The sequence below is a fragment of the Siphateles boraxobius genome, unplaced genomic scaffold, assembly GCF_051911475.1.
Source record: "Siphateles boraxobius isolate OS27281-9 unplaced genomic scaffold, OSU_SipBor_1 1, whole genome shotgun sequence".
Lineage (NCBI taxonomy): Eukaryota > Metazoa > Chordata > Actinopteri > Cypriniformes > Leuciscidae > Siphateles > Siphateles boraxobius.
This window is the reverse complement of record NW_027508699.1, coordinates 11,201,184-11,225,405: the sequence shown is the minus strand read 5'-3', so window position 1 is coordinate 11,225,405 and position 24,222 is coordinate 11,201,184. Positions and strand designations below refer to the sequence as shown.

General features: G+C 36.8%; 2 protein-coding genes across 2 annotated transcripts; one reads left to right on the top strand and one right to left on the bottom strand.

Annotated features, from left to right (window-relative positions):
- The first annotated feature begins 251 nt into the window (after nt 1-251).
- vcam1a (vascular cell adhesion molecule 1a) lies at nt 252-8,385 on the top strand. Its single transcript, XM_077204894.1, has 6 exons — nt 252-396; nt 487-765; nt 1,186-1,488; nt 3,616-3,876; nt 3,964-4,230; nt 8,101-8,385. Exons 1-6 carry the CDS (start codon nt 336-338, stop codon nt 8,247-8,249), a joined length of 1,320 nt encoding a protein of 439 aa, XP_077061009.1. The 5' UTR covers nt 252-335; the 3' UTR covers nt 8,250-8,385.
- A 3,246-nt stretch (nt 8,386-11,631) lies between these two features.
- Nucleotides 11,632-23,865, bottom strand: extl2 (exostosin-like glycosyltransferase 2). Its single transcript, XM_077204849.1, has 5 exons — nt 23,728-23,865; nt 21,917-22,344; nt 20,296-20,366; nt 20,010-20,125; nt 11,632-12,912 (listed from the first exon to the last, which is right to left on the bottom strand). Exons 1-5 carry the CDS (start codon nt 23,835-23,837, stop codon nt 12,519-12,521), a joined length of 1,119 nt encoding a protein of 372 aa, XP_077060964.1. The 5' UTR covers nt 23,838-23,865; the 3' UTR covers nt 11,632-12,518.
- Between the last annotated feature and the right edge of the window lie 357 nt (nt 23,866-24,222).

The following is a 24,222-nucleotide window of genomic DNA, read 5'->3' as shown; positions in this document are numbered from 1 at the left end:
TACATTCTGTAGAAGTATTGTTCATTGTTAGTAATGTTAACTAATGTAGTTAACTAATATTAACAAATGGATCCGTATTTTATAGTATTATTCACGGTTATTGGGGGTAAGTACCATTTTTATTATATGCACAATTTGGAGAATATGAGGAAAATGTGAGCAGGTGTGGCTTGCAGTCTGACAGAGAAGTGAGCCAAAAGGATTTGGTTTGGTTGAAGAAAAAGAAAGTAAAAGGGAAAAATGCTGGGGAGGTGTTGATCAGTCAGAAACAGCCAGTCTGGGAATATCCAACAACATTCTGAATCCCTGCTGAATTGACACACAACGAAAGAAAGATGTGTGGAGTGAAATGCATCACTTTTGCACTGTGGATTAATATTCTCAGTGTAATAACAGGTAAGAAAACCTATAGCTTGCACTTTGTTTAATCAATTTTAACCTTCTGCATTTCATAATTTTGACAGTAGACATTTATTTTTTTTACAGAAAAAAATGATTTTATACTAGAATTAACCCCACCAAAGCCAGTAATTCATGTTGGTTCGGACTTGGAGCTGACCTGTCGCGTGAATGCTTGTCCAGGAAATGTGACCTTCATGTGGACAGTGTTACTGGATAACTCTCACAGCGGAAGATCTAAAGATGAGCAGATTGTTTCCCGCCTGCTGATCAGGAATATCACAGTTAAACACAGTATAAGCGTCGTGTGTAAAGCTACTTGTGAGGGAAAGCCCAGACAGAGAACGTCAGCTATACAAGTGTTCTGTAAGTAATGTTTCTCCAGTTCTCCCAGTTAGACATGATTTTGAGTTTAGAGATATGGCATTTTAACATTTATAGTTAGGCTAATAGTAGGTCTACAAGTTACTAGGATTTATTTATCCACTTCTGTACTGGCTATGCTGCCTAAATATCCATTGTTAATAATACCTAACAAATCCAGTTTGGCCATGATTATTCCATTCAATTATTCATATTATTATTGTTAAGTTACTAATGATTGCATTTCTTACAAGTAACAGTTTTATTGTTGTTACAATTGCTGTTGTACTTTTCTTTTGTAATGACTGACTACATAATGCTGCTTGTCTAAGTAGTGATAAAAATGTTATCAATAACAGAGAGTGAAAAAAAAAAACGTGTAAATGATTTGGATGCTGTTATGATGAAATGTTTTGTTCGCAGCATTTCCACAAGATCCTGTATTGCCCAAAATAAAGAGTTTGATAGCAAACCAAACACAGAAGCTCAGCTGCACACTCTACAACGTTTTCCCTTTGAACAGGATACAAATTGAGTGGCTTCGTGGAGATAAGATACTCCATGTGGATCAACATGAAACATTTTTTGACGATCATGTTCAGAATTATTCCTTTGTGTTCAATTATACGCCGTCTGTCTTGGATCTGGGCAAGAATATTAGTTGCAAGGCAACACTGAATATGCCTGAAATTGGACTCTACAAAACTCGTAATTCGAATGCTGAATGTAAGTTGTAGAGTAACACTTGGCTAACTTGTATTAAAGGAATATGCTGGGTTCAGTACAAGTGTTTTTAGGTTATTTTGAGGCACTAAAAATGAAAGAGAATGTGGCCAATTTTTAGAAGATTTAAAAACAGAAATGTTGATTTTATAACGCTTTAATTATTCTGTGTTTTTGAACTGTAAAGCTGTTTTACAGTCGTTTGAGCTGTTACGTTGTCATGGCAAAGAAGTTGTAAAATTGTATATAACTTTAGGTTAGTAAGATTTTAGTTAGATTTTATCACACCTAAATCATGTAAACACAAATATTATGTACTGTATGTAATTATTTTAACTATTATGGACCCATTTGCTTCCATTGTAAAGGGATGGTCGCAGTCACACTAAACAATTTGTTCAATTGACCAATTATAGGCATGCTAATGCTGGTAGTCTCAGCCTCGGACGTCACAACCACAGACCGTAGACTGAAAGTCTGATGCAAAAGGCACACAAAATATGAAACACTTCCGGGGTTTTAAAGTCATCATCTCTTTGGTTGAATCATCACTGCTAATACAATATGTAAAATAACAATTACAGAAAAAAATAGCATTACAATGTCCAGAAATCAATTTCAGTAGTAAATTTTGTTTAATTTATCGACACAGAAGTCATGTTTAATGTGATTTTCAATAATATTATTGATTTGCCTGCATTGACACCATTATATGAGAACTGAACTGAGCTGGACGCTCCAGAGCGGCTGTATAGGTAAATTAACTAAATTTATAACTTTTTTATAACAGAAATGAACCATCACTGAACTTACTTAAGCTGGACTATGAAACTATTTACTACTAGAGCTGCTGTGCAGCCGAAACAAACTTTGCTGCATTATTTTCCTGTTATCACTGTAAAGCTGCTTAGAAACAATTTGTATTGTAAAAAGCGGTAAATAAATTACGGTGACTTGACTTGATCGTTTCATCCATACATCTAGCCAACTGCATCTCTTCACCAGAACAAAGAGTCTCAGTAACGGCGTTAAGCGATAGATTGAAGCACTCCTCTGTTGGGACTGTGCACGAGCGCCAAGAGAGCACAGTTGCCTTCCGCCACTGATAACAGCGACAACGAACACTCATCATGAATTCAAAGACAACACATCCCAGCGCCAGATCGCCTCTTATTTAACACGAACAAACAAATTGCTAATCAAATGGAGATGCTTCTTTTGTATAAGGTACATCCGTGCCATGAGATGTTCCAAAAGTGGTGGGGACAATATTGACCCTGGCAAAAAATGGTGGGGACAAGTCCCACCAGTCCCTCCCGCAGATTACGCCTATGTTGCAGACCAGTCTTTTATTGTAAGGACATTGGTTTTACATGTTCATGCCCCTAAACAGGCGACACCATTGTCAAAACGATCCCAGTTCACACACAGATCCATGAAAAACGACTAAAATCGGTGTATTCTGCTCCCAGGCCAGTAGTTGGCGATGTCAATTTGTAAAGCAACACTACGCTCCCATAGACTGAACACGTAATACGCATGATGTTACCTTTTTCACAAATTCACATTTTTGTTGTTTACACAGAGACAATTACGATATCGTTTTCAAAACACTGTTGTCGTGTAAATGAATGGCCAAAACGCATAAAAAGTTCTATTCTTTTATAGTTGAGAACGATGTCATGTAAACGGCCTCTTAAATGCTGGAGACAGGAAATGCAAACCTGTACGGATTTTACTGTGTTGGTGAACTCTGCCCTATGAATTTGTCTGATGTGAAGACGTATGGCCAATTGCATATTTTTACATTTTTGATGTATTAAATGTTGAAATCGTTGAAAGAATTTTAACGCAGCAGAGTGTATTATGACCATTGCATAGTCCGTCAAAATTTTGCTTACTCAAAGTTTAGCATGACCACAGCGTAAGCACCTCCTTTTAACACAATTTTTTGCTTATTTTTAAAGAAAAGAAAAGATAAGTGGGAATTCATAATCAACATTATGTCAAAAGTGCTGTCGATTGAGCTCAACTTGTACTGAACACGGAATATTCAATAATACAAGTTTATAAAAAATTAAATTAAATCACTTTTCATTTGTCATAATTGATTCTACATTTCTTTCTAAGATGGTCCAGGGACTATTTCAATTTCCAGTAATAATCCCTCAGTAAAGCTTGGTGAACATCTGGAGATAACATGTCATGCAGATGGAAATCCCAAACCAACAATCTTGTGGTGGAAAGAGGAGACTGAACCTGCACAGAATAAGAGCCAGAATGAGAAGCTCATAATAAATAACGCTTCCTGGTCTCAGGCAGGTTGGTACCGCTGTGACGCAAGCAATCCAGTGGGAAGAAAGCAAATGAGGGTAAAAGTCATTGTTCTAGGTGGGTAAATTAACACAGGATAAAATTAGCTGTCTTGTCTAACCATTTTAAATCGGTCCATGATCTTTAACCTCCATTTAAATGCAGGTCCTCCAAAAATCCCCAAAATCCAGCTAAGCCATAGAGGAGACCCAAAAGAAGGAGAGAACATAACCATATTGTGTTCTTCAGACGAAGGGGCAGTAAAACTGACTCTGTACAGACAGTCTCAGAGCGCTGCGTCAGGAGCTGTGAACGAACCAGCTGTGCTTTTAAACATCCCATCAGTCCAAATAACAGACGAAGGTATTTACATTTGTGAAGCAAAAAATGACTTCGGCATTAAGAGTTGCACAATCAACATCACAGTCGAAGGTGAGTTTGGAACATTTCTGGAGATTTCACTTAGTTAATGTCTTTGCATGGGAAGTCACTTTGCACCAGTCTTATTTTAGTATTTATAGACTATTATAGTTTTTATTAATATTATGAATTACAGGGTTCGTACACTCTTGTCAAATGAAATTCCAGGACTTTTAAGGACTTTTTCCAAGCACCACTTTTTAGGATTAAGGACTTCAATCAGTACTTATCAAACAATATCTTTATTATTATTTTTATTTATTTCATTTTATTTTTTTACTCAAATTAAATATATATGGTATCTGATGTTTCACTTCAGAGAGGTCAATCCATTGACCAGCGCTGTCAGGCATGGGAAATCCCCTTAACCATTGAAAGGATATTGAAACTGATTTTTTTCCCATTAATATATATGATTGACCTGAAGAATGAGAGTTGTATTATATACTTATCATATTACGAGGGCTTGGAGCCAGAGGGGCGTAAGTGGCTTTTGACAAACTTTACAGGAGAGACAAAACAAAATTGACCACACTTCAATCACCTGTATTATTAACCTTAAACCACAAACATTGCAACCACAGGCATAGTTACACAAATGAGTATTTAAGTTAAGTCAATGAACATGTTCTAAAACATTTTAAAATAAAAAAAAATATAGCAAAAACATCAGATACGCCTTTTTTGCACCAAACATTTCCAAGTCTTATATGGACATATTGGGCGTATCTGCTGAACAATGCATCAAATAATTGGTCAAAAGGGGAATTGATTGAATAATTAACACTTGAATAACACTTGAACAAGTAATTAATTTCCCCGTAAGACTTTCGTTCATCTTCGGAACACAAATTAAGATATTTTTGATTAAATCTGCGAGCTGGATCACTTCTCCATAGGCTTCTAAGGGATTGACACTTGCCGGCCCAGAAAAGTTAAAGACATTGTTAAAATAGTCCAAGTGACTACAGTGGCTCAATCATAAAGGGATAGTTCACCCAAAAATGACCTTCGTTCATCTTCGGAACACGAATTAAGATATTTTTGATGAAATCTGAGAGCTGGATCACTCCTCCATACTCCTACATAGGCTTCTAAGGGATTGAAACTTGCCGGCTCCGAAAAGTTATTAAAGACATTATTAAAATAGTCCTAGTGACTACAGTGGCTCAATCTTAAGTTTATCAAGCGACGAGAATACTTTTTGTGCAAAAAAACAAAGAACAAAAATAACGACTTTATTTCAACTATTCTCTATGGGCCTCTAGTCAGTTAACGTAGTGTGATTGCGTAGAGCTACGTCACACTTAGGCTCTCTATTGGCCGACGCTGGTCATGTGTGTGATGCGTGTGACGTACAACAACAGAAGCGTACGCTGTTAAACTAGTAACCTGACTCAGGGCGCATAGAGAAGGAAATGAATAGTTGAAATAAAGTTGTTATTTTTGTTTTGTTTTTGCGCACAAAAAGTATTCTCGTCGTTTGATAAACTTAAGATTGAGCCACTGAAGTCACTCGGACTATTTTAATGATTTCTTTAATGACTTTTCGGGGCTGGCAAGTTTCAATCCCTGAAGACGCCTATGGACTAGTATGGAGGAGTGATCCAGCTCTCAGATTTCATCAAAAATATCTTAATTCGTGTTCCGAAGATGAACGAAGGTCTTACGGGGTTGGAACAACATGAGGGTGAGTAAATACTGACAGAATTTTCATTTTTGGGTGAACTATCCCTTTAAGTTTATCAAGCGACGAGAATACTTTTTGTGCGCTATTCATTCAACTATTCATTTCCATCTCTGTGGGCCTCGAGTGAGTTCACGTAGTGTAACATTGCAGCGCTTCTGTGTTGTACGTCACACACACACGGCCAGCTTCGGCCAATAGGGAGCCTACGTGTGACAAACAACACAGAAGCGCTGCGCTGTTACACTACGTGAAATCACTCGAGGCCCACAGAGATGGAAATGAATAGTTGAATGAATAGCGCACAAAAAGTATTCTCGTCGCTTGATAAACTTAAGATTGAGCCACTGTAGTCACTTGGACTATTTTAACGATTTCTTTAATAACTTTTCTGGGTCGGCAAGTTTCAATCCCTGAAGAAGCATATGGACTAGTATGGAGGAGTGATCCAGCTCTCAGATTTCATCAAAAATATCTTAATTCGTGTTCCGAAGATGAACGAAGGTCTTACGGGGTTGAAACAACATGAGGGTGAGTAAATACTGACAGAATTTTCATTTTTGGGTGAACTATCCCTTTTATGATTACAGCCATTTTGAATGCTGTTTTAAGGCACCAACTACACTTATGCCCTTCTGGCTCTCAACAAAAATGTGGGTCCTACATGTGTTTTTCAGAGCCAGAAGGGCGTAAGTGGACCTACGCCCTTCTGGCTCCAAACATTACTCACACTTTTGTGTTAGGTCTTTATTGTTTTGTTGCTTCATTCAATACAGTTTGATCTCAGATAGTTTTTTTTTTTGTGGCACCATTGGATTGAGCTCATCGAGAGCTTTATTTTGATATCAAGAACTCATATTTGCCCAAAATGCCACTTACGCCCCTCTGGCTCCAAGCCATGATAAATAGCTCTATATCTCAGACGGGCTGCAGCGTTGATTTAGCGTGAAACAATTGTATTTTTTTAACAACAACAACAACAACAACAAAAATCACAATATTTTGAATTAGGGATGCACCGATACTTTTTGCAGAACGAGATACCGATACCGTAACCGATCCCTGACTTTTCACTGCATTTGTAATTTTTAAATGTATTAGTAGATAAACCAAAAGAATATAAATCATGTTAGTTGGCTTAATTGGTTCATTAGAAATATATTTATTTCAATTATTTTCATGCTTAATTAAGCCTGCTAAAATGCATTGTATGAGCTTCTGTTACTGTACATTCTATTGCTCCATCATATTTAATCTTTCATTGAATAGCACACCACATATTTACACTAGAGCAGCTCCAGAAGGGTGTTGAGGATTGGGTCATTGGTACAAATGTTTAGACACCAGTGAAATATCAATTATTTAATCCAATTTTGATACTACAACAAAAACTGCCAGCCTAATTATTGTGAATTAAAACATTATTAAAGGTAAGCAGCCAGCAACAAAATAAGAACGAATAATCAACTTGCAAATAATAGAACAAGGAAAGGCTACAAATGAAATAAACAGTGTTTTTAGAGTTTTTCGGGTATATCTAACAGGTACAGAAATTTGAATAAAGTAATCAAATGTGAAAAAATTGCATATTCATTACTGGATAAATTAAATATAGATTGACCTTTTTGTGTAGTTGAAAAGGGTGGTTTTCTCTGATCAGCTCGCGCACCACAGCTGTGTGTTACTATACACACTCCGCCTGGTAGGCCTATCGGTTGTTGGTACCGGAGCATTTTTACGAGTAAGTTGCATGAGCTCGGTATCGGTGCATCCCTATTTTTAATAATTCAAGCACTTTTCAAGTAGGCTACCTCTTCAAAAATATGGCTGTTTTCAAGGGTTTCCCAGGACTTAAATGTCAAAAAGTCAAATTCACGCACTTTTTAAGCACCTTGTAGGAACCCTGGAATTGGCTTTTTCAAATTGGACAACGACTCAACTCCTGTGGTAAAATATGGTGACTCATGTTTTATTACGGGTAGCTTCTGTCACTTTCCCTGTTTGCTCCAAACTCCTTTCAGGTACAGATTCAGTTGTTGTGGCTTTAAGCTATTTCTGTGCATATCGTAGTAGCCTGACATTCAGGTGCTTGACACAATAGCACTAATCATAACTTATTCAATAAGGCTGGAATATAATATTTCAGTTACAGTGATGTTTCTCTACTCCAATGATTCTTTACCCTTTCAATCTAGCCCAACAGCATGAGGTGAAAATGCCAGACCTGCCCGTGGCCATACTGCCGGCTGTAGGGTCAGTGTCACTGCTGACTATCGCTGGGCTGCTGATCCAATACTTCAGAAAGAAAGCCAGGATAAACTCCAGTAACATCACACTCAGCTAAACAGATGAAGAGCACGTCAACAAAATGAAGCATTTTTCTGCTGAAAGGAACATTCACCTGGACATTATCTATGCTGTAATTATCTCATGGACAGGTGAATGAAACAACGCTGGGGTGTGTTTTCTATACTTATTTAGTAATTTTGACTAACAGAGTTATTTTCTAATAAGATGGATATTTGATTGACAATCTTTAATTACAATGTATATACAGTGTCCCCCAAAAGTTTTTGGACACTTAAAGGTTTAGTTCACCCAAAAATGGAAACTCTCCCAGACAGCAACATAGTGTCGGCCCAGATCCGGCCCACATCTGGTACGCTGAAATACACGTGTACCAGAAGTGGGCCGGATCTGGGCCGACACTGTGTTGCTGTCTGGGCTGTCATTAACTACTTATAATAACTATAAATTATGCATAATTAAATGCAATTTACCCTAAACCAAATCAACATCCTAACCCCAAAGTACATAGAGTTATTATTGCTCAGTACTTAAATATATAATTACTCAGAAATACTGACAGCTTAAAATAAAGTGTAACCCTTTTCTCAACTTAACCTCATTTCCTTAGATTATCTTGCATCAGGTGCTTGACATCAAACTGACAATGAACTTTGAATATCCATAAACTCATAGTGGATGGTAAACTCAATGCTCAGCCAAATAATTTCTAATAAGTCATGTACATCATGGCATATAAAGCAAATAGCCTAAAACCGCAGAGAACATGCGTGCATGTGTCGCTTTACATACTGTATTAGTACAGATGATTTAAAAAGATACAGATGATAGGACATTCCTTTCTCTTATCTTTGAGGCACGGCAACTTTCCCTTTTTTTTCCTTTTTCCTCTAAAAACAATGTAACGAGTTTATTTGACCTGGTAATTGACACAGGCATTGTTTGGTTATGTTATCAGTCAAAGAGAAAGTACACTATTTCTTCAGGAAGTTCCATTCTTTGTTCCAACACTCTGGGTGTTAAAATACACTGCCGCAGTTTTAGTGCCTTACGGGGAGTAGTTATATCAAGTGATTTTACTTCATTATTTAAAGGGATAGTTCATCCAAAAAGGAAAATTCTGTCATTAATTACTCACCCGCATGTCGTTCCAAGCCTGTAAGACCTTCATTCATATTAAGAACACAAATTACGATATTTGAGTAAATCCGAGAGCTTTCTGATTCACATCAGAATTTATATTTGATGACCACTATTAAGTTTTTTTATTATTAAATTGTATAAACTTAAACTTTAAATTCTTTGCAAATATTTATAGATGTTCTTACCCGGGAGTGTATAAAGTATTGTAATTACATGAACGCTTTCCCTGTCAGCGTTTTTTTTTTTTTTTTGTAAGTTGCCAGCCACCTCCAGCATTTGTTTATCATTTTCACAAAAGTTGCATGGCCCCCAGACTGAATATGCAATATATCAAAATAAAGAACAGACCCTCTGCTTTAAAAATAAATAAATAATAATTTTAAGTTTATATACAAGTATTGTATTTAGCTAGATTCTTTTGAGTATAATATTAATTTAGTATTCATACTTTAATTTACACAACATCGTTTTCAACTAAAAGAAAAGCGGAAAACTTCTTGTGCGTTTTGGTCATTCATTTACATGACAATGGCGTTTTGGGAGGCCTGAAAACGCAAACTCCTCAAAACAGATTTCAAAGTGCAAGTTTTTGAAAATTATACCTAAATATATACCAAAAAAAAGGCAAATTTGAGAAAACGGTGACAATGTACACGTGTATTATGTGTTCAGTATATAGGCAAGTGGTGTTTCTTTACAGTGACATCGCCAACTACTGGCCTGGCAGCAGAATACAGCGTTTTTAGTCGTTTTCACGGAACCGTGTGAACGGGAATATTTTTGACAATGGTGTCGCCTGTATACAAAACTTTTCAAAAACGCAAAGGAAAAACTTGTTTTTAAGTACTTTTTGTCATATAAACATACCCTTAGTAGAGATCTCTCTCCAAAACAGCAGCCTAACAAACAACAAATGCCATTCCAGAAGGTCTAATAAACTGCCGTGTGCCCCCAGAATGCATCTATGTTAATAGTTATCTACTGTATTATTGAAATACAGCCATTGTACTGTAAAATCATACTGTAATTTTTACAGCAATTCATTAGAGTGTGGAAATATATCACCCGGTTCATAAACCCAAAATTCGGAAACTGTCTAATTATATGAATGGAACAGAAAAGAAAAGAACTAAAGATCCAGTGATCTTTCAGGTTTTTATTACGTTTGTCCGAGTTGTTTTGTCTATGCGCTTGATTCTATAATGGCTGACCTCTAACATCCTGAGCTGTTTGAGAAAATATCTCATTTGCCTTCCTAATGAGATGTTCTGTGTTGATGGCTTTTTGTTTAGTCAATTTTCACCCATTTTTGACAAGGATGCAGACAGAGAGACTGGCAGGAAAGCAGTCGATGCAATATGACATCTTTTTGTTGTAATATTGAGGTTTCTCAAGCTTCCATGAAGCGTCTATCAGCACAAATCCACTTTGTCTGGGACACATCTTGGATAAATTTCTCATTGCAGGGCAAAATCACCCGAATCTGTAGTCTACACAGCTATTAATCTGAAGGAAGGGGGGTTCCACTTTGGATTGTCTACATTTGTTTAATTTCCGTGTGTCAACAGACTACTGGATATCCTCCAAGCCCGCCTTTGTTCCTCCAGTGAAGCAAAATAATCAGACTGATTCTTTATCTGCTTCTGAACACATGCAATCGAAAGTGAAAGTTAATTCATCAAACAGTTTTGGGTTACACTTTACTTTAAGGTGCCCGTGTTAGTGTAGTTACACTTTTAAGTACTGAGTAATACTAGCTAACTACATTTCCTTACTACAGAGTTAGGGTTAGAATTAGTTGCATTTAATTATGCATAATTTACTTTAGTAACCACATGTAACAAGGAATGTAACAGTTCTTGTACAATGTCAAACATGTAATGTTTGTGCTTGCTGGATTTTTACAGGGTTTTAAAACGGGGTAAAAAAAAAAAAAAAAAAAAAGATAAGGGAGTTACTACACTTTTCCTGGTGTGAGATAATATATTGTAATAAAACGATTCTGCTCAGAGGAATTCAGCTTTGTTCTCAGGAAATGTATCATATTATTATATTTTGGCTCCATTCGCAGCGATCACTTTGATCACTTCTGTGACATTGTTTTTCCATGTAACCAGCGTCAAATAAATGACTTTATATTGTTGGTACTGTGTAGTTTATATTGACTCCCTCTCACTCTCTCTACAATTTTGGTACTGTGAAATTGATGTCCAATGAAAATCTGGATCATGAGGCAAAACCAGTTTGCAGAGTGTAAATCAACAGTTACCACAAAATGATACTCACATTTTATTCACAAAACTTAAAATATAAAAAGATAATTGCAATTTTTTAATGTTAAAATTCTGACTTGTTGTCTCAGATTTTATATATCCCGCAATTTCGACTTTATAAGTCGCAATTGCGCGTTTGTACATCAATTCTGAAAAGAAAGAAAAAACTCTGAATTGCGAGACAAAGTCGCAATTCTGACTTTATAACTCGCAATTGCAAGTTCATATTCAATAGAGACCCCTAAAAGGGACATGTTGACGGAAAAAATAGGAGATGGGAAGAATATATAAAAAATATATTTCAATGCTTTGCGTCCACTCCCAAAACTTTTGGGTTCCCCTGAGAGAGTTTAAGTTCGCTCGCAAAACTTGTGTGTTCTTTGCGAGCGAAAGCAAATTTCCTCAGGGGTTCTGCGAGCGAACGCAAAAGCACTGAAATATAATTTTCACTCCTACGTCATATTTTTTCCCCTTCATCTTCTCCCTTTAAAGGTTCCGTAAGATCACGCAGTTCTGACTTTTTTTCTCGGAATTGTGAGAAACTCGCAATTGCAAGTTATAAAGCCTGTATTGTGAGATAAAAAGTCACAAATAATTATCCTTTTTTCTTTTCCGTGGTGAACACAAGCTGTCATAGAATCATAAGAACAGGCATAAATTATCAAATAAAAAAAGAATCATCATCTAAGACTAAATTTCTAGCTATTATAAATGTAAAAGGCCTGAGAATGTAGAAATGTTACGGTTGCAAAATTTCATCAAACCTGTGTTGGACAAACTCATGTATTATGAGATGTGCACTTTAAAATCTCCAGGCATGACATTTGTCCAAAAAGATGACATAATATCTCATTACTGAGATTGCACCTGTCTCTCAAAATGTGCTGACATCATATCCTGCTCTTGTGGTTAGCATAGCTGGGAAAGCCGAACTGTGAGATCATGATGTTGGAGTGGCGGAGTGGCATTTCTCCGTAGATCTGTGCCAGCTTGTTGAGGCAGTAGGAGCGCTGCAGCATGTGCTCCGCTCTGTGCCACATGCCCACATACCCGCTGCTGGCTTCCTTCTCCAGGTTACGCATATCCACGGGCCTCACGAACACCCCGGAGGGGCGCTTCAGTCTGGACGCCTGCGAGAGATGGTGTGCCACAGCAAAGTTCATGGCGATGTCGTCACAGTTCTGGGTTTGGTCCACCAGAGTGTGCACTTCATCCGGCTGATCTCGGAACAGCTTCAGGAAGCGCCGATGGAAGAACGCCGCTCCCACTAGGATCATTGAATAGCTAATGGAATGATGAAATGACATTTATTCGGCTGTATTGCGTGGTTGTGACTTTTGTGCTGCTCTTTTCAACACATTTTACTTTCATAATGTGAAATAGGGATCAAATACATTCTAGTGTCCACGACAATGAACACTTTATCAGTAAAGTTTAAAAGCAGTGTTATTTTTAGGATTATTTCTATACTATTATAGTATTTATTCATATTTTAAATCAGCTTTTATATTTTAATTTATCATATTAGTGTAAGTTTTAGTAATTTTATTATGTGCTTTTGTCATTTTTATTTCTTTTTGGGGTTTTAAAAATAGTTATATTTAGTATCTATTTTATATATAGGATTTATATTTACTATTAATAATACTAATAATGCTTAGTTTTAGTCATTTAAGTACTTCAGCAACATTTCTCATTTCATTTAAGTTTTTCCGCTAATATTTATATTGTATATTTATTTCTTGTGCTTTTAATCTTCTGTAACTCTTTCATGTTTCTTGTTTTTATTTTTACTTTCGTGCACAGCACTTTGGCCAACCAAGGTTGATTTAAAAATGTGCTTTAAAAATAAAATTTGATTTGATTAAAGCATTAAAAGGAAATGGCAATTATTTAAATCATCATGACATCATAGCTGGATTATAAAACACTGAGAGGTGAGGGCGAGTGTGATCCAGACCAGTGGATCTTAACTGGTTTGGCCATGGGACCCACATTTATTTATTTATTTATGTATTTATATTTATTTGTTACTATATAAATATGTGTTATGATATGGTCAGCATAGGCCTACACAAAAACAATGTAAACAATGTAACCAATGTAACCGAAACTAAACAGCGTCTCTGCACATTGAAAGACACTCACTCAGCGCGCAGTTGTTACGCCAGCGGACTGTCTTTGAGTGAGTCATTGAACCTTTCATTCAACGAAAACGTTCAAAAAAGCTGATTCCTTAAATGATAGATGTAATGAAACAAGGTGTTAATTATTTTTTAACTTTAAGCTTCACTTTTCAAGGCTCAGCTGGCCAGCAATACTTCACTTTTGGGCAAAGCTGAAGCAATGCTTCACTTAATAGAGACCAGTGGCGTGCACAGACCTCCTCAGGGGCAGGGGCGGAGGGACCAAAAAGGGCACTAAATAAATAAAAAAATTATTACTACTTGATTTTTTTTGTTTTTATTCTTTCTTTCCTTGGCATTCTAAGAAAATATGTTGATACAATTATTAGAATGCATAACATCAAATGAAAATAGGGAAATTATGATAATATTACTAAACATTATTTACTTTACCAAACAAAACTGAGAATCAAGAAGGTAATTATGGAAAATGAATTTTTTGTTTTGTTGATGTAAATTTTATGTATGTATTATATGTATGAAAGACAGTGTTAGCTATCATGAAACAGTAACACTCTACAATAAGGTTTCATTAGTTAAAATTAGCTAATAATGAAGTAATATATAGTTAATATTAATTTCAGCATTTCCTAAAACATTAAAATCAAAAGTTGTATTTGTTATCATTAGTTAATGCACTGACTGTGACATAACATGAACAAACAATTAACAGTTGTAGTATTAACTAAGATATAGCCTACAGTAACAATGTGTTGCTCATGAGTAGTCTATATGAGACAGCAACTGTCAAAATGATTGAATGACAGGTGGGCGTGTCTATCCTTTGATCTTCCCCCACACCTTCCGGTTCCTCCCCGTCCTGTCCCGCCCCTTCCTGTTACCTTTGACCTAGTTCCGCCCCTTCCTGTTACCTTTGACCTAGTTCCGCCCCATCCGGTTACAGCTTGTCAAAATGATGGATGATGACCTTTGATCTAGTTCCGCCCCTTGCGGTTACAGCTTCTGTCAAAATGATGGATGTGTGACAGTTAGTTTGATCGTTTGAAGTTAGTTTGATCAAGAAAAGGGAGGTATTGGCCTTTGATGTTAACATAAGCTTTGATGTTACAGTTACAAAGTGATGTGACAGTTAGTTTGATCGTTTGAAGTTGGTGTTTTGTCACCGCATCCCCTAAATATCCCTGAGCTTTATCACGGGCAGCTGTGAAAGTGATAAGAAACATTTTTGGAAGTTTATCTGTTCTGTAAAAGAATATAAAATAAAACCTCACATAAAAAGTTTAAAATAAATGTAGAACTATTCACTGAACCAAGCATTTCAGTTTAAATAAAATGGAGTCACAAAAATATTCCAAACAGGATAAAAAAAAAGTATTAGAGAGTTGAAGAAAAACATACAGCTTATGTAAAACCTCACACAAAAAGTTTAAATAAAAAAAATTGCAAACAGTTAAAAATGTATTAGAGTTGAAGAAAAAAAACCAATGCAATGTATGAATGATCTCACACTGACTCAAAGCATAGGGAGCGCGTGTCTATGTATGTATGTATGTGTGTGTGTGTGTGTGTGTGTGTGTGTGTGTGTGTGTGTGTGTGTGTGTGTCTGTGTGTCAAAGCAGGAATTCCCCTCCCTCCGCTTTGCTGAGGACGTTGGAAGTTTATCTCACACAGAAGTTGAAAAAGCATTATGTTCATTTAAATGAAATGGTTATAAAATTAACATTTAGTCATTCACAAATATTTGACACTGACTCAAGTTGAAAAACCATGCTGTTCAATTAAAAGTATATAAATTACACAAAAATAAAATCATCTTACTGTTTCACCATGGTTGAAAAAAACCCACAAGTGTTTCCCCTGAAGTCTTTTCTCTCTGTCACACCAGCGTTTGGCTGGCCTGGTATCTGTTTTTGTGACACGTTCCTGAACCCATTGAGAAATATCTTACACAACAGTTGAAAAGCATTGTGTTCCTTTAAAAGTGTATAAATTAAAATATATCATATATAAAATAAATAGTTTACTAATTTAACTAAAGTTGAAAAGCATGTTGTTCATTTAAAATCTTACTAAATTACTGAAGTTGAAAAGCATTCTGTTCATTTAAAATAAATATTTTACAAATTTACTGTACCAATTATGTTAGATTTAGATAAAATCATCTTACATTTTCACCAGGGTTGAAGAAAAAAAATCACACAGGTAGTGCCTGTCAGCATGGACAGTGTGCGTGACAAATAAGTGATATCATCGCTGTTTCCGTACAACCGGTAATAAATTACTTTTAATTCATAAGACTTATTTTCAGGATTGACAGTTATCAGTGAAACATGGCGCTCGTGTAATCAAAAGGTCTGCCCTACCCCTGGGAATGTGAATTGGCCTTGAACCTAAACAGTTCCATTCATAGAGTACTGAAAGAATATAGTGGACACACAGCTCCGCCGTTTTCCCATAGTTTTCCACAGGCTCTTACTGTAAAAGGCTATAAAATAGCCAAGACACATGGACGTGTGCCATACCCCATGTCTGGACCAAAAACTTTTGCACCCTCTCTTCTATGACCACCTCATCAAAAATGCAAAACAGTGAGTACTTTCTCTATAATTAATTTATGCTACGGTGCTGTTTATCAGTATTATGCAATGATGTTTAATTTGAAAAATTGTTTATACATAAGGAAAAGACGGCATAATTCATTAGTGTTTTAAATAGCCCAGGCTATGTTTTTTTTTTGTTTTTTTTTGTGGCTCCATTTTATTTAAACTGAATTGCTTGGTTCAGTGAATAGTTCTACATTTATTTTAAACTTTTTGTGTGAGGTTTTATTTATATTCTTTTACAGAACAGATAAACTTCCAAAAATGTTTCTTATCACTTTCACAGCTGCCCGTGATAAAGCTCAGGGATATTTAGGGGATGCGGTGACAAAACACCAACTTCAAACGATCAAACTAACTGTCACATCACTTTGTAACTGTAACATCAAAGCTTATGTTAACATCAAAGGCCAATACCTCCCTTTTCTTGATCAAACTAACTTCAAACGATCAAACTAACTGTCACACATCCATCATTTTGACAGAAGCTGTAACCGCAAGGGGCGGAACTAGATCAAAGGTCATCTTCCATCATTTTGACAAGCTGTAACCGGATGGGGCGGAACTAGGTCAAAGGTATAAGGAAGGGGCGGAACTAGGTCAAAGGTAACAGGAAGGGGCGGAACTAGGTCAAAGGTAACAGGAAGGGGCGGAGCCAGAAGGGGCGGGGCAATGGGAGGGCCAGGAAGGGGTGGGGGGAGATCAAAGGATAGATACGCCCATCTGTCAATCAATCATTTTGACAGTTGTTGTCTCATATAGACTACTCTCATTGTTAGTTCATGTTAGTTCATACATGAGTAATGAACAAATGAACCTTATTGTAAAGCGTTACTATGAAATCAAAGATACAAGTTCCTTACAATTTAGAGTTGGACATGGACTTAAGATTTATTTTAACTAACTGTTAGATGCATTTCCCCTTGCATATTTATTCGTTGGATAAAAACGAATGACATTGTCACTCAGAATGCGTCTGAAATCGAGTTATACTTAACTCGCATGCTGCAGCAACTTTTAGAGTAGAATGGTGATGGTAGGATAAATGTAATTTTTCTTATTAGCTTAAACGTTACCTGCTGCTCGTTAGAAGAGACTCGCGCGAATTGCTGGCTAGTGCGTACCAGAACCGTTAAATGCGTATGAGGCGCTGCAAAGGAAACTCCGCCTACCACTTCTCCGCCAAATTTTTTTTTATATAATATTTGTTTGTATTATTATTGTTAGTGGCAAGGGTGTGTAAGTGTGTTATTTATTATAATATTTATAATAATTATTATTATTATTTACAATTATCAGAAAAGGGCACAATACATTTTGAGACAAAAGGAGCAGCCAATAGTTCCAAAACACTGAAGTTCCAGCATTGAACCCCATTCATTTTCAGTGTTTCCGAAGTACGCTCGCTGGTAAATTAATGATATTACTTTATTTTTTGACTTTTAAACACAGTAGCCGACCTCTCGTGAATCTAGTCAGTAGTTATATTTTATATAGCCAGTTTTAGTTAATGTTTATTGGAAGATAATAGGTTAATTGCAGCTATTTGCATGACACTAACGTTAGCTAACTTACGGTAACCTGATGTATATAATATATAATATTATTAATAATAATATGTATATATATATATATATATATATATATAAATAATATTATATTTATATATATATATATATATATATATATATATATATATATATATATATATATATATATATATTAGACCCAACACTCTGGATGAGCTTAAGGCCGCTATCGAAGCATCCTGGGCCTCCATAACACCTCAGCAGTGCCACAGGCTGATTGCCTCCATGCCACACCGCATTGAAGCAGTCATTTCTGCAAAAGGATTCCCGACCAAGTATTGAGTGCATAACTGAACATAATTATTTGAAGGTTGACTTTTTTTGTATTAAAAACACTTATTTTATTGGTCGGATGAAATATGCTAATTTTTTGAGATAGGGATTTTGGGTTTTCATGAGCTGTATGCCAAAATCATCAGTATTAAAACAATAAAAGACCTGAAATATTTCAGAAAGTTTGAAAGTTTAATTTTTATCATCACATTATGGAAAATAATTAACTTTATCACAATATGCTAATTTTTTGAGAAGGACCTGTACATGTGTACCTTTACACAGTACATTGTATACATGTATTTGTGTGTGTTTTCTGATGAATGGTTTAGTCTACGATTAGGGTAGGATGAAGGGGTACATTAGCCATACTGAAATGAATCCCGTTAACAGTTATTTAGCTACGTATTTAGGAACATAGTTAATTCACTCATTATTAACTCATATTAACCATCTCTCCGGTTTCATTTTATGAAGATAATATTTACAGAACATTGCTGCAAATATAGTCGTTGCTTTCTACGTTATGGGAGCAGTCCATTTCCCTCCTAAATCATTCATTTGTACATGCACAGCGTAATTATTTATATTTTATGCTGGTTGGAATTCTGAACGGACCGCCACTGCAGACCTCTGCGTGATCACGAAGGTAGGCTAATGGCTGATTCGGAATTTATAAGCAAGATCACGGATCAATAGCCTAATACAGCCCAGTTGTGCTAAAATAAATATCATGAGACGTCCATCATCAGATGAGCCGCTAAAGCCAGTGCTACTACCCGTGCGAACATGAACACTAAGCTTTTCCCTCCAAAAAAACCCTAAAACTTATCTAAGTAATATACAGTATTCCGTTGTCACCCAGCCTCTCCAAATGCAAAACTGACATTAACTAAATGCAATAATGCAGTAACAGCTGAAAAAGTACTTGGGTGTTTGTTTTATCTTATATTTACCGTTCAATAATGTAATCGCTGCTGTCTGTCCCATAGAAGAACATGACAGCCAGCGTATGATTTGGAACTATTGGGGCTTACATGAACCACGTGACAGCCATAGCGGCGACATCAAAGCATGTCGCAACTCTTTCTCTCTATGGCACTGCTGTGTACTAGCTGTGCACAAGGCAACCCGCTTTCGAGTCTCAGATCGAGGTTCAGGCTTATTTGCTCATTACTGACTTCATCAGCGACTAGTCGACTTGACTTTAATCACATAAATGTCGACTTTAAAACATCTGAAGTCGTTCAACCCCTAGTTGGCACTCATGCAATGTAAGCAATGTCATACATCCGAGTGAACAAGACGGGGAAGTTAGCGAGGGAGGGGCTTAAACAAATGGACTTAAACGCAGCCCTCAATCATGACGTTACACTTTGTTTTTATAGCGGTTTATGATATATACTGCAGCCAGCCACCAGGGGGCGATCGAAATGCTTTGGCTTCACTTTTCAGGAGGTATGAAGCGCACTTGCTTTAACAGCTATTAGTCACAGCAATGTTTTCACACTGCTTGGTAATATATCAGAATATTCAACCATGAAAAATATAGGACAAGGCAAACCTTATCTATCAGAGTTTGATTGGAGAGGGGACGAACAATAAAAAGAGCAGAAGGAAAGTTGTTTCAGAGGTGAAGCGAGTTATACATTTCTTTTTCCTTTGGAATATGAATCATGCACAATAAGTCCAGAAACAATTATTAAGTAAATAGGTCAGTTTTGGTTTCATGTCCGATTAACTTGGAAATGCAGAATTTTTCCAAATCTCACCTGTCGCCTCCACCTTTGTCTGGATCCTGAAGCTCAAAGCTGCCATAGCTGTACACACCAGATGCTGTGGTCACATGCTTCCGTGGAACAAAACCCACAATCTGATCTGGGAATTGCTACAACACAAATAGAAATGAAAACAAGTTTGTTTATGTGTCTCTGAAGAGAGTAATTTAAACAATGGAGAAAAGATGGTCAAGTAAAACACAGATAAGATGTCCTAGAGTTGCTTTCAGGAAATATCTGCACAGAATGTCAATAACACGATGCTTATGGCAAACATTACCTTCCAGACAGAAAATGCAAAGCTTATGTCGGGAACACTGACCAATGTGTCATCGTCTAGCATCAAAACAGCTGCCGGGTGAAAGAGAGTGTCGGTCAGTACAATCTCAAAGACAAGAGCACATTAAATACAGTCGTATTATGAATCCAGTTGGATTGTGCCTTAAAGGGACAGTTCACCCAAAAATGACAATTCATTCTGTCATCATTTATTCACCATCATGCTATTCCTATCCTGTTTGTCTGACTTACTTCTGAGAAAACATTACATTGTATTAAATATGATTTCTGCCCCATCTATTAATTTATTAAAAATACAGTACATTAATGGGTCACTCCACCCATTTGCATTAAGATTTCCATTGTTAGAAATCCAGTCATACTATTGAATGGTCGTGCAAAACTCTTTCATTTTCCCCTGAGATGAGAGAAATCCTCTATTTACCTTTTTCACTTCCTCCTACAATGACGCAAAAATCGTCATTTTACGTCATTGTAGGAGGAAGTGTAAAAGGGGGGGATTTCTGTGAAGACTACAAGCACTAGTTCCCACCCTTTCAAACCCGCCCAAAGGGGGTTGGACCTAATGCGCTAACAGACCAATCAGATCAGTGCCAGGGCGTTTGATTTCACTGGGAGAAACTTTTTGAAAATATGGACGAAGGTACTGAATACACAGGCGGATGCATTATGGAGGATCTGGATTTTGACGAAGTTATGGTAGAAACGGATGTTCGTGGCTACCTTTATGAGCCACAGTATAGCGACGAGCAGCTGAGGGTTATGGAGGAACCGGAGGCGGGTGAAGCTGCTGCCACCACAGCCGATGCAGACGATCTGCCTGCCGCGGAGCCCGCAATGGCTCGAGCTGCAGCAGATTGGTGGTGCCTGTGCTCTCACTGTGCGCCAATGGACACAGAACAAGAGTCTGTCTGCTGCCGAGAATTCCAGCGGTGCTACGGAATCGGAGGATGACACGGACGTGTGTGTTGTTGCTCACCCGAGTTTCGCACCCCATATGAATAGCGGCGTCCTGGAGACCTACTTTAGAATACCTAAGTTCAACTGGCAACGTCAGCCAAAGCCTACAGGGTCAAATCGTCGTCTTTCTGTAAAGTAAGTTTATTTTCATTTTGTTAACACGCTAACGTGGCAGGTTCATCGCACTGATATCTTGCAGTTAAACTAGCTACTGTAGTGGGAGTGGTCTGCGGAGCTGAGCATTGCAATGCACTATGGGGATTGTTGTCTACAATCCACAAGCACTAAAAAGTCCTTTTCTGCCTTTTATCGGCCAAGAAGATAACAAATTAGAAATTTATGATACTATTCTACTACATGACCCACTTTCAATACATATTCATGTCTCCACCGGTGGAATGACCCTTTAAAATGCAATGCATACATACCATCACTACTTCTATGATAAGCACAATTTTAATTTCTGAATTAACATTTGTTTTGATCATTTTGTAGGGCATTAACTAAAAACTGTCCAAAAAATGGTCCAAAAGGAAGTTCATGACTGTGTCACCGTCAAGTTGTACGACAAGCCAAAATTAGTCCCAGCTCTAAAATGTGACTTCCCTCTCCTCCCCTTCACGTGAGAATCGCACACCTACCGTCAGTCTTGATCTCAGGGTGCGGATGCAGTCGATTGCGCATTCTGTTGACACTCTGCTCTTTGAAGAAGACGGGCACAGGGTGTGGGCCGAGGGCATCCCATAGTTTCCTGGGCGGTGGCTCGCCGGGGTTATTCCACACTATGATGATGCACTGCAGGTGAGGCACAGCCTGATAATGATTGAGGAGCCTGAGGAGTATATCGGTGCGGTTGTACGTTTGCATGATTATAGTAAAACTGTCCTCCGGGTCCGGGAGGGGGAGTGAGGCGTTGGATCTATGGCGGAGCTGTCGGAGAATCCTGCCGTCCTCATTGTTGGGCAATAAAAAGGTCAGGGAGACTCCGGCCAGAAGCAGCAACACAATAGAGCTGATGATGAAGTGTGTCCGCACGCGGCCCAATGATCTGCAGAAGCACCAACCAATCCTGAGGACAGGAGAAAGACAAGAGGTTTGAAGAGATGCATCATGGCTTCCACAAAAATATGAAGCTGCACAATTGTTTTCAACACTCATAATAGTAAGAACTGTTTATTTACCAGCAAATCAGCATATTAGAATGATTTCTGAAAGATCATATGACTAAAAAGACTTGTGTGATGATGTGATGATGCTGAAAATTCAACTTAAGACATCACAGGAATAAATTACATTTAACGTATATTAAAATAGAAAATGGGTTTTTAAAATCATTTCTCCAAACTGGTTTACATTTTTTTGCAAAATTTAGTTGTTACTGAAATAAGGTCTGAGACAATGATTGATCATGTATTATACACAAACACGAGATATGCAATATTTTTGTTTAGAAAAACATTCATATAAAAAGTTTGAGTAAAGACTTTTACTTTGTTACAAAACATTCTATTTCAAATAAATGCTGTTCTTGTGAACTTGAAAATATATATTTTTTAAACGCATCACGGTTTCCACAAAAATATGAAGCTGCACAACTGTTTTCAACACTCAAAATAGTGAGAAATGTTTATTGAATGGCAAATCAGCATATGATAATGATTTCTGAAGGATCATGTGACTGAAGACGTGATGATGCTGAAAATTCTGCTTTAACATCACAGGAATAAACTACATTTCATGTATATTAAATTATATAAAAGTATTTTAAATTATAATAATATTTAAAATTATTACCGATTTTACAGTATTTTTGCAGTCCTGGCAAGCATAAGAGACTTCTTTCAAAAACAAATCTTACCCACTCGCCGAAATAAACATGTGTTCCATTGAAAAAGGACATTTCAGTGGAGTAAAGTAAATAAATAAATAGTTTTGTTGAAGTATCCTTCCAACACATTTTACACGTTTCCACACTCACCACAACAGCATTTATAGATTTATCAGTGCCTGGAATGGATTTGTTGGTGGAATTTAATAAAGGGGGGAACATTCTTATTAAATGTAGAGATAGCACACTGTTATATCATCTCTGTGCAGGTTTTATTCTCAAATGTTTCAGTTGTTGTTTAATGGCCCAAACATAAAAGTTCCACATCGAGCAAACACAACAAACAGGGAATAATATGTGCCAATCATAGACTGTAAAAAAGCCAACACATATGTTCATTATAGCCGGATGCCTTTCATGCATGCCAACAGTTTTACTAAAAATGATTGTGTGCCTGTCTAAAAACAACAGAAAACATTGTAATTAAAACTTTAACGGTGAAAGACATTGCATGCGACGAATTATTACATGCATGCCATGAAGTAAACAAACTCAACAGACCTGTCATGATAGACAGTAACATGAGTAGATTTGCATTTTGAAATAAGACAAAGCAACAAGTACCTCATTGGTAGTGTTCCCATCATATAAGGCAAGAGTCCTGAAGGAAGTTTACTTGCTCGCGCATGCGCACTGGGTTTCTTATAGTGAATGGCTGTCCGACTCATTTCCATGAATCGGTTCCAAACGCGATTCAGTGGTTCTTTACGTCAACATAGGGGGTGTCATTCCACTTGGGTTGGCGTTGGCCACCCCTAGAGTACATTATTAATTCATTTATTTTATATGACAAATTCTTCATTCATAAACAAAAGTTTGCAAATGGTATTCTATCCTATCCTTATTTTTACACTGAATTAATCTCACTTCTTAAATATTATATAAATAATAGAAAATCCCCAAGATGTATCAAATATTATGAAGAAATATATATATAAAAAATGCATGCACTTAAAAGCTTTCCTTGTATATTAATTTATGTTATTGTATCAATAAAACTGTAGTGTATGCCTTCTTGTCATATCTCTGATGTCATCTCATCTTTTGTTTTTCATTGTT

What these genes read in the sequence shown, in the direction of transcription:
- vcam1a (XM_077204894.1), top strand. Translation starts at nt 336, where the DNA reads ATGTGTGGAGTGAAATGCATCACTTTTGCACTGTGGATTAATATTCTC. An exon ending in GTCAGCTATACAAGTGTTCT is followed by an intron (nt 766 to 1,185) that starts GTAAGTAATGTT and finishes TTTTGTTCGCAG; the next exon opens with CATTTCCACAAGATCCTGTA. An exon ending in GGTAAAAGTCATTGTTCTAG is followed by an intron (nt 3,877 to 3,963) that starts GTGGGTAAATTA and finishes ATTTAAATGCAG; the next exon opens with GTCCTCCAAAAATCCCCAAA.
- extl2 (XM_077204849.1), bottom strand. Translation starts at nt 23,837, where the DNA reads ATGGAAATGAGTCGGACAGCCATTCACTATAAGAAACCCAGTGCGCAT. An exon ending in ATGGGAACACTACCAATGAG is followed by an intron (nt 22,345 to 23,727) that starts GTACTTGTTGCT and finishes TCCTGTCCTCAG; the next exon opens with GATTGGTTGGTGCTTCTGCA. An exon ending in CCCTGAGATCAAGACTGACG is followed by an intron (nt 20,367 to 21,916) that starts GTAGGTGTGCGA and finishes TTCACCCGGCAG; the next exon opens with CTGTTTTGATGCTAGACGAT.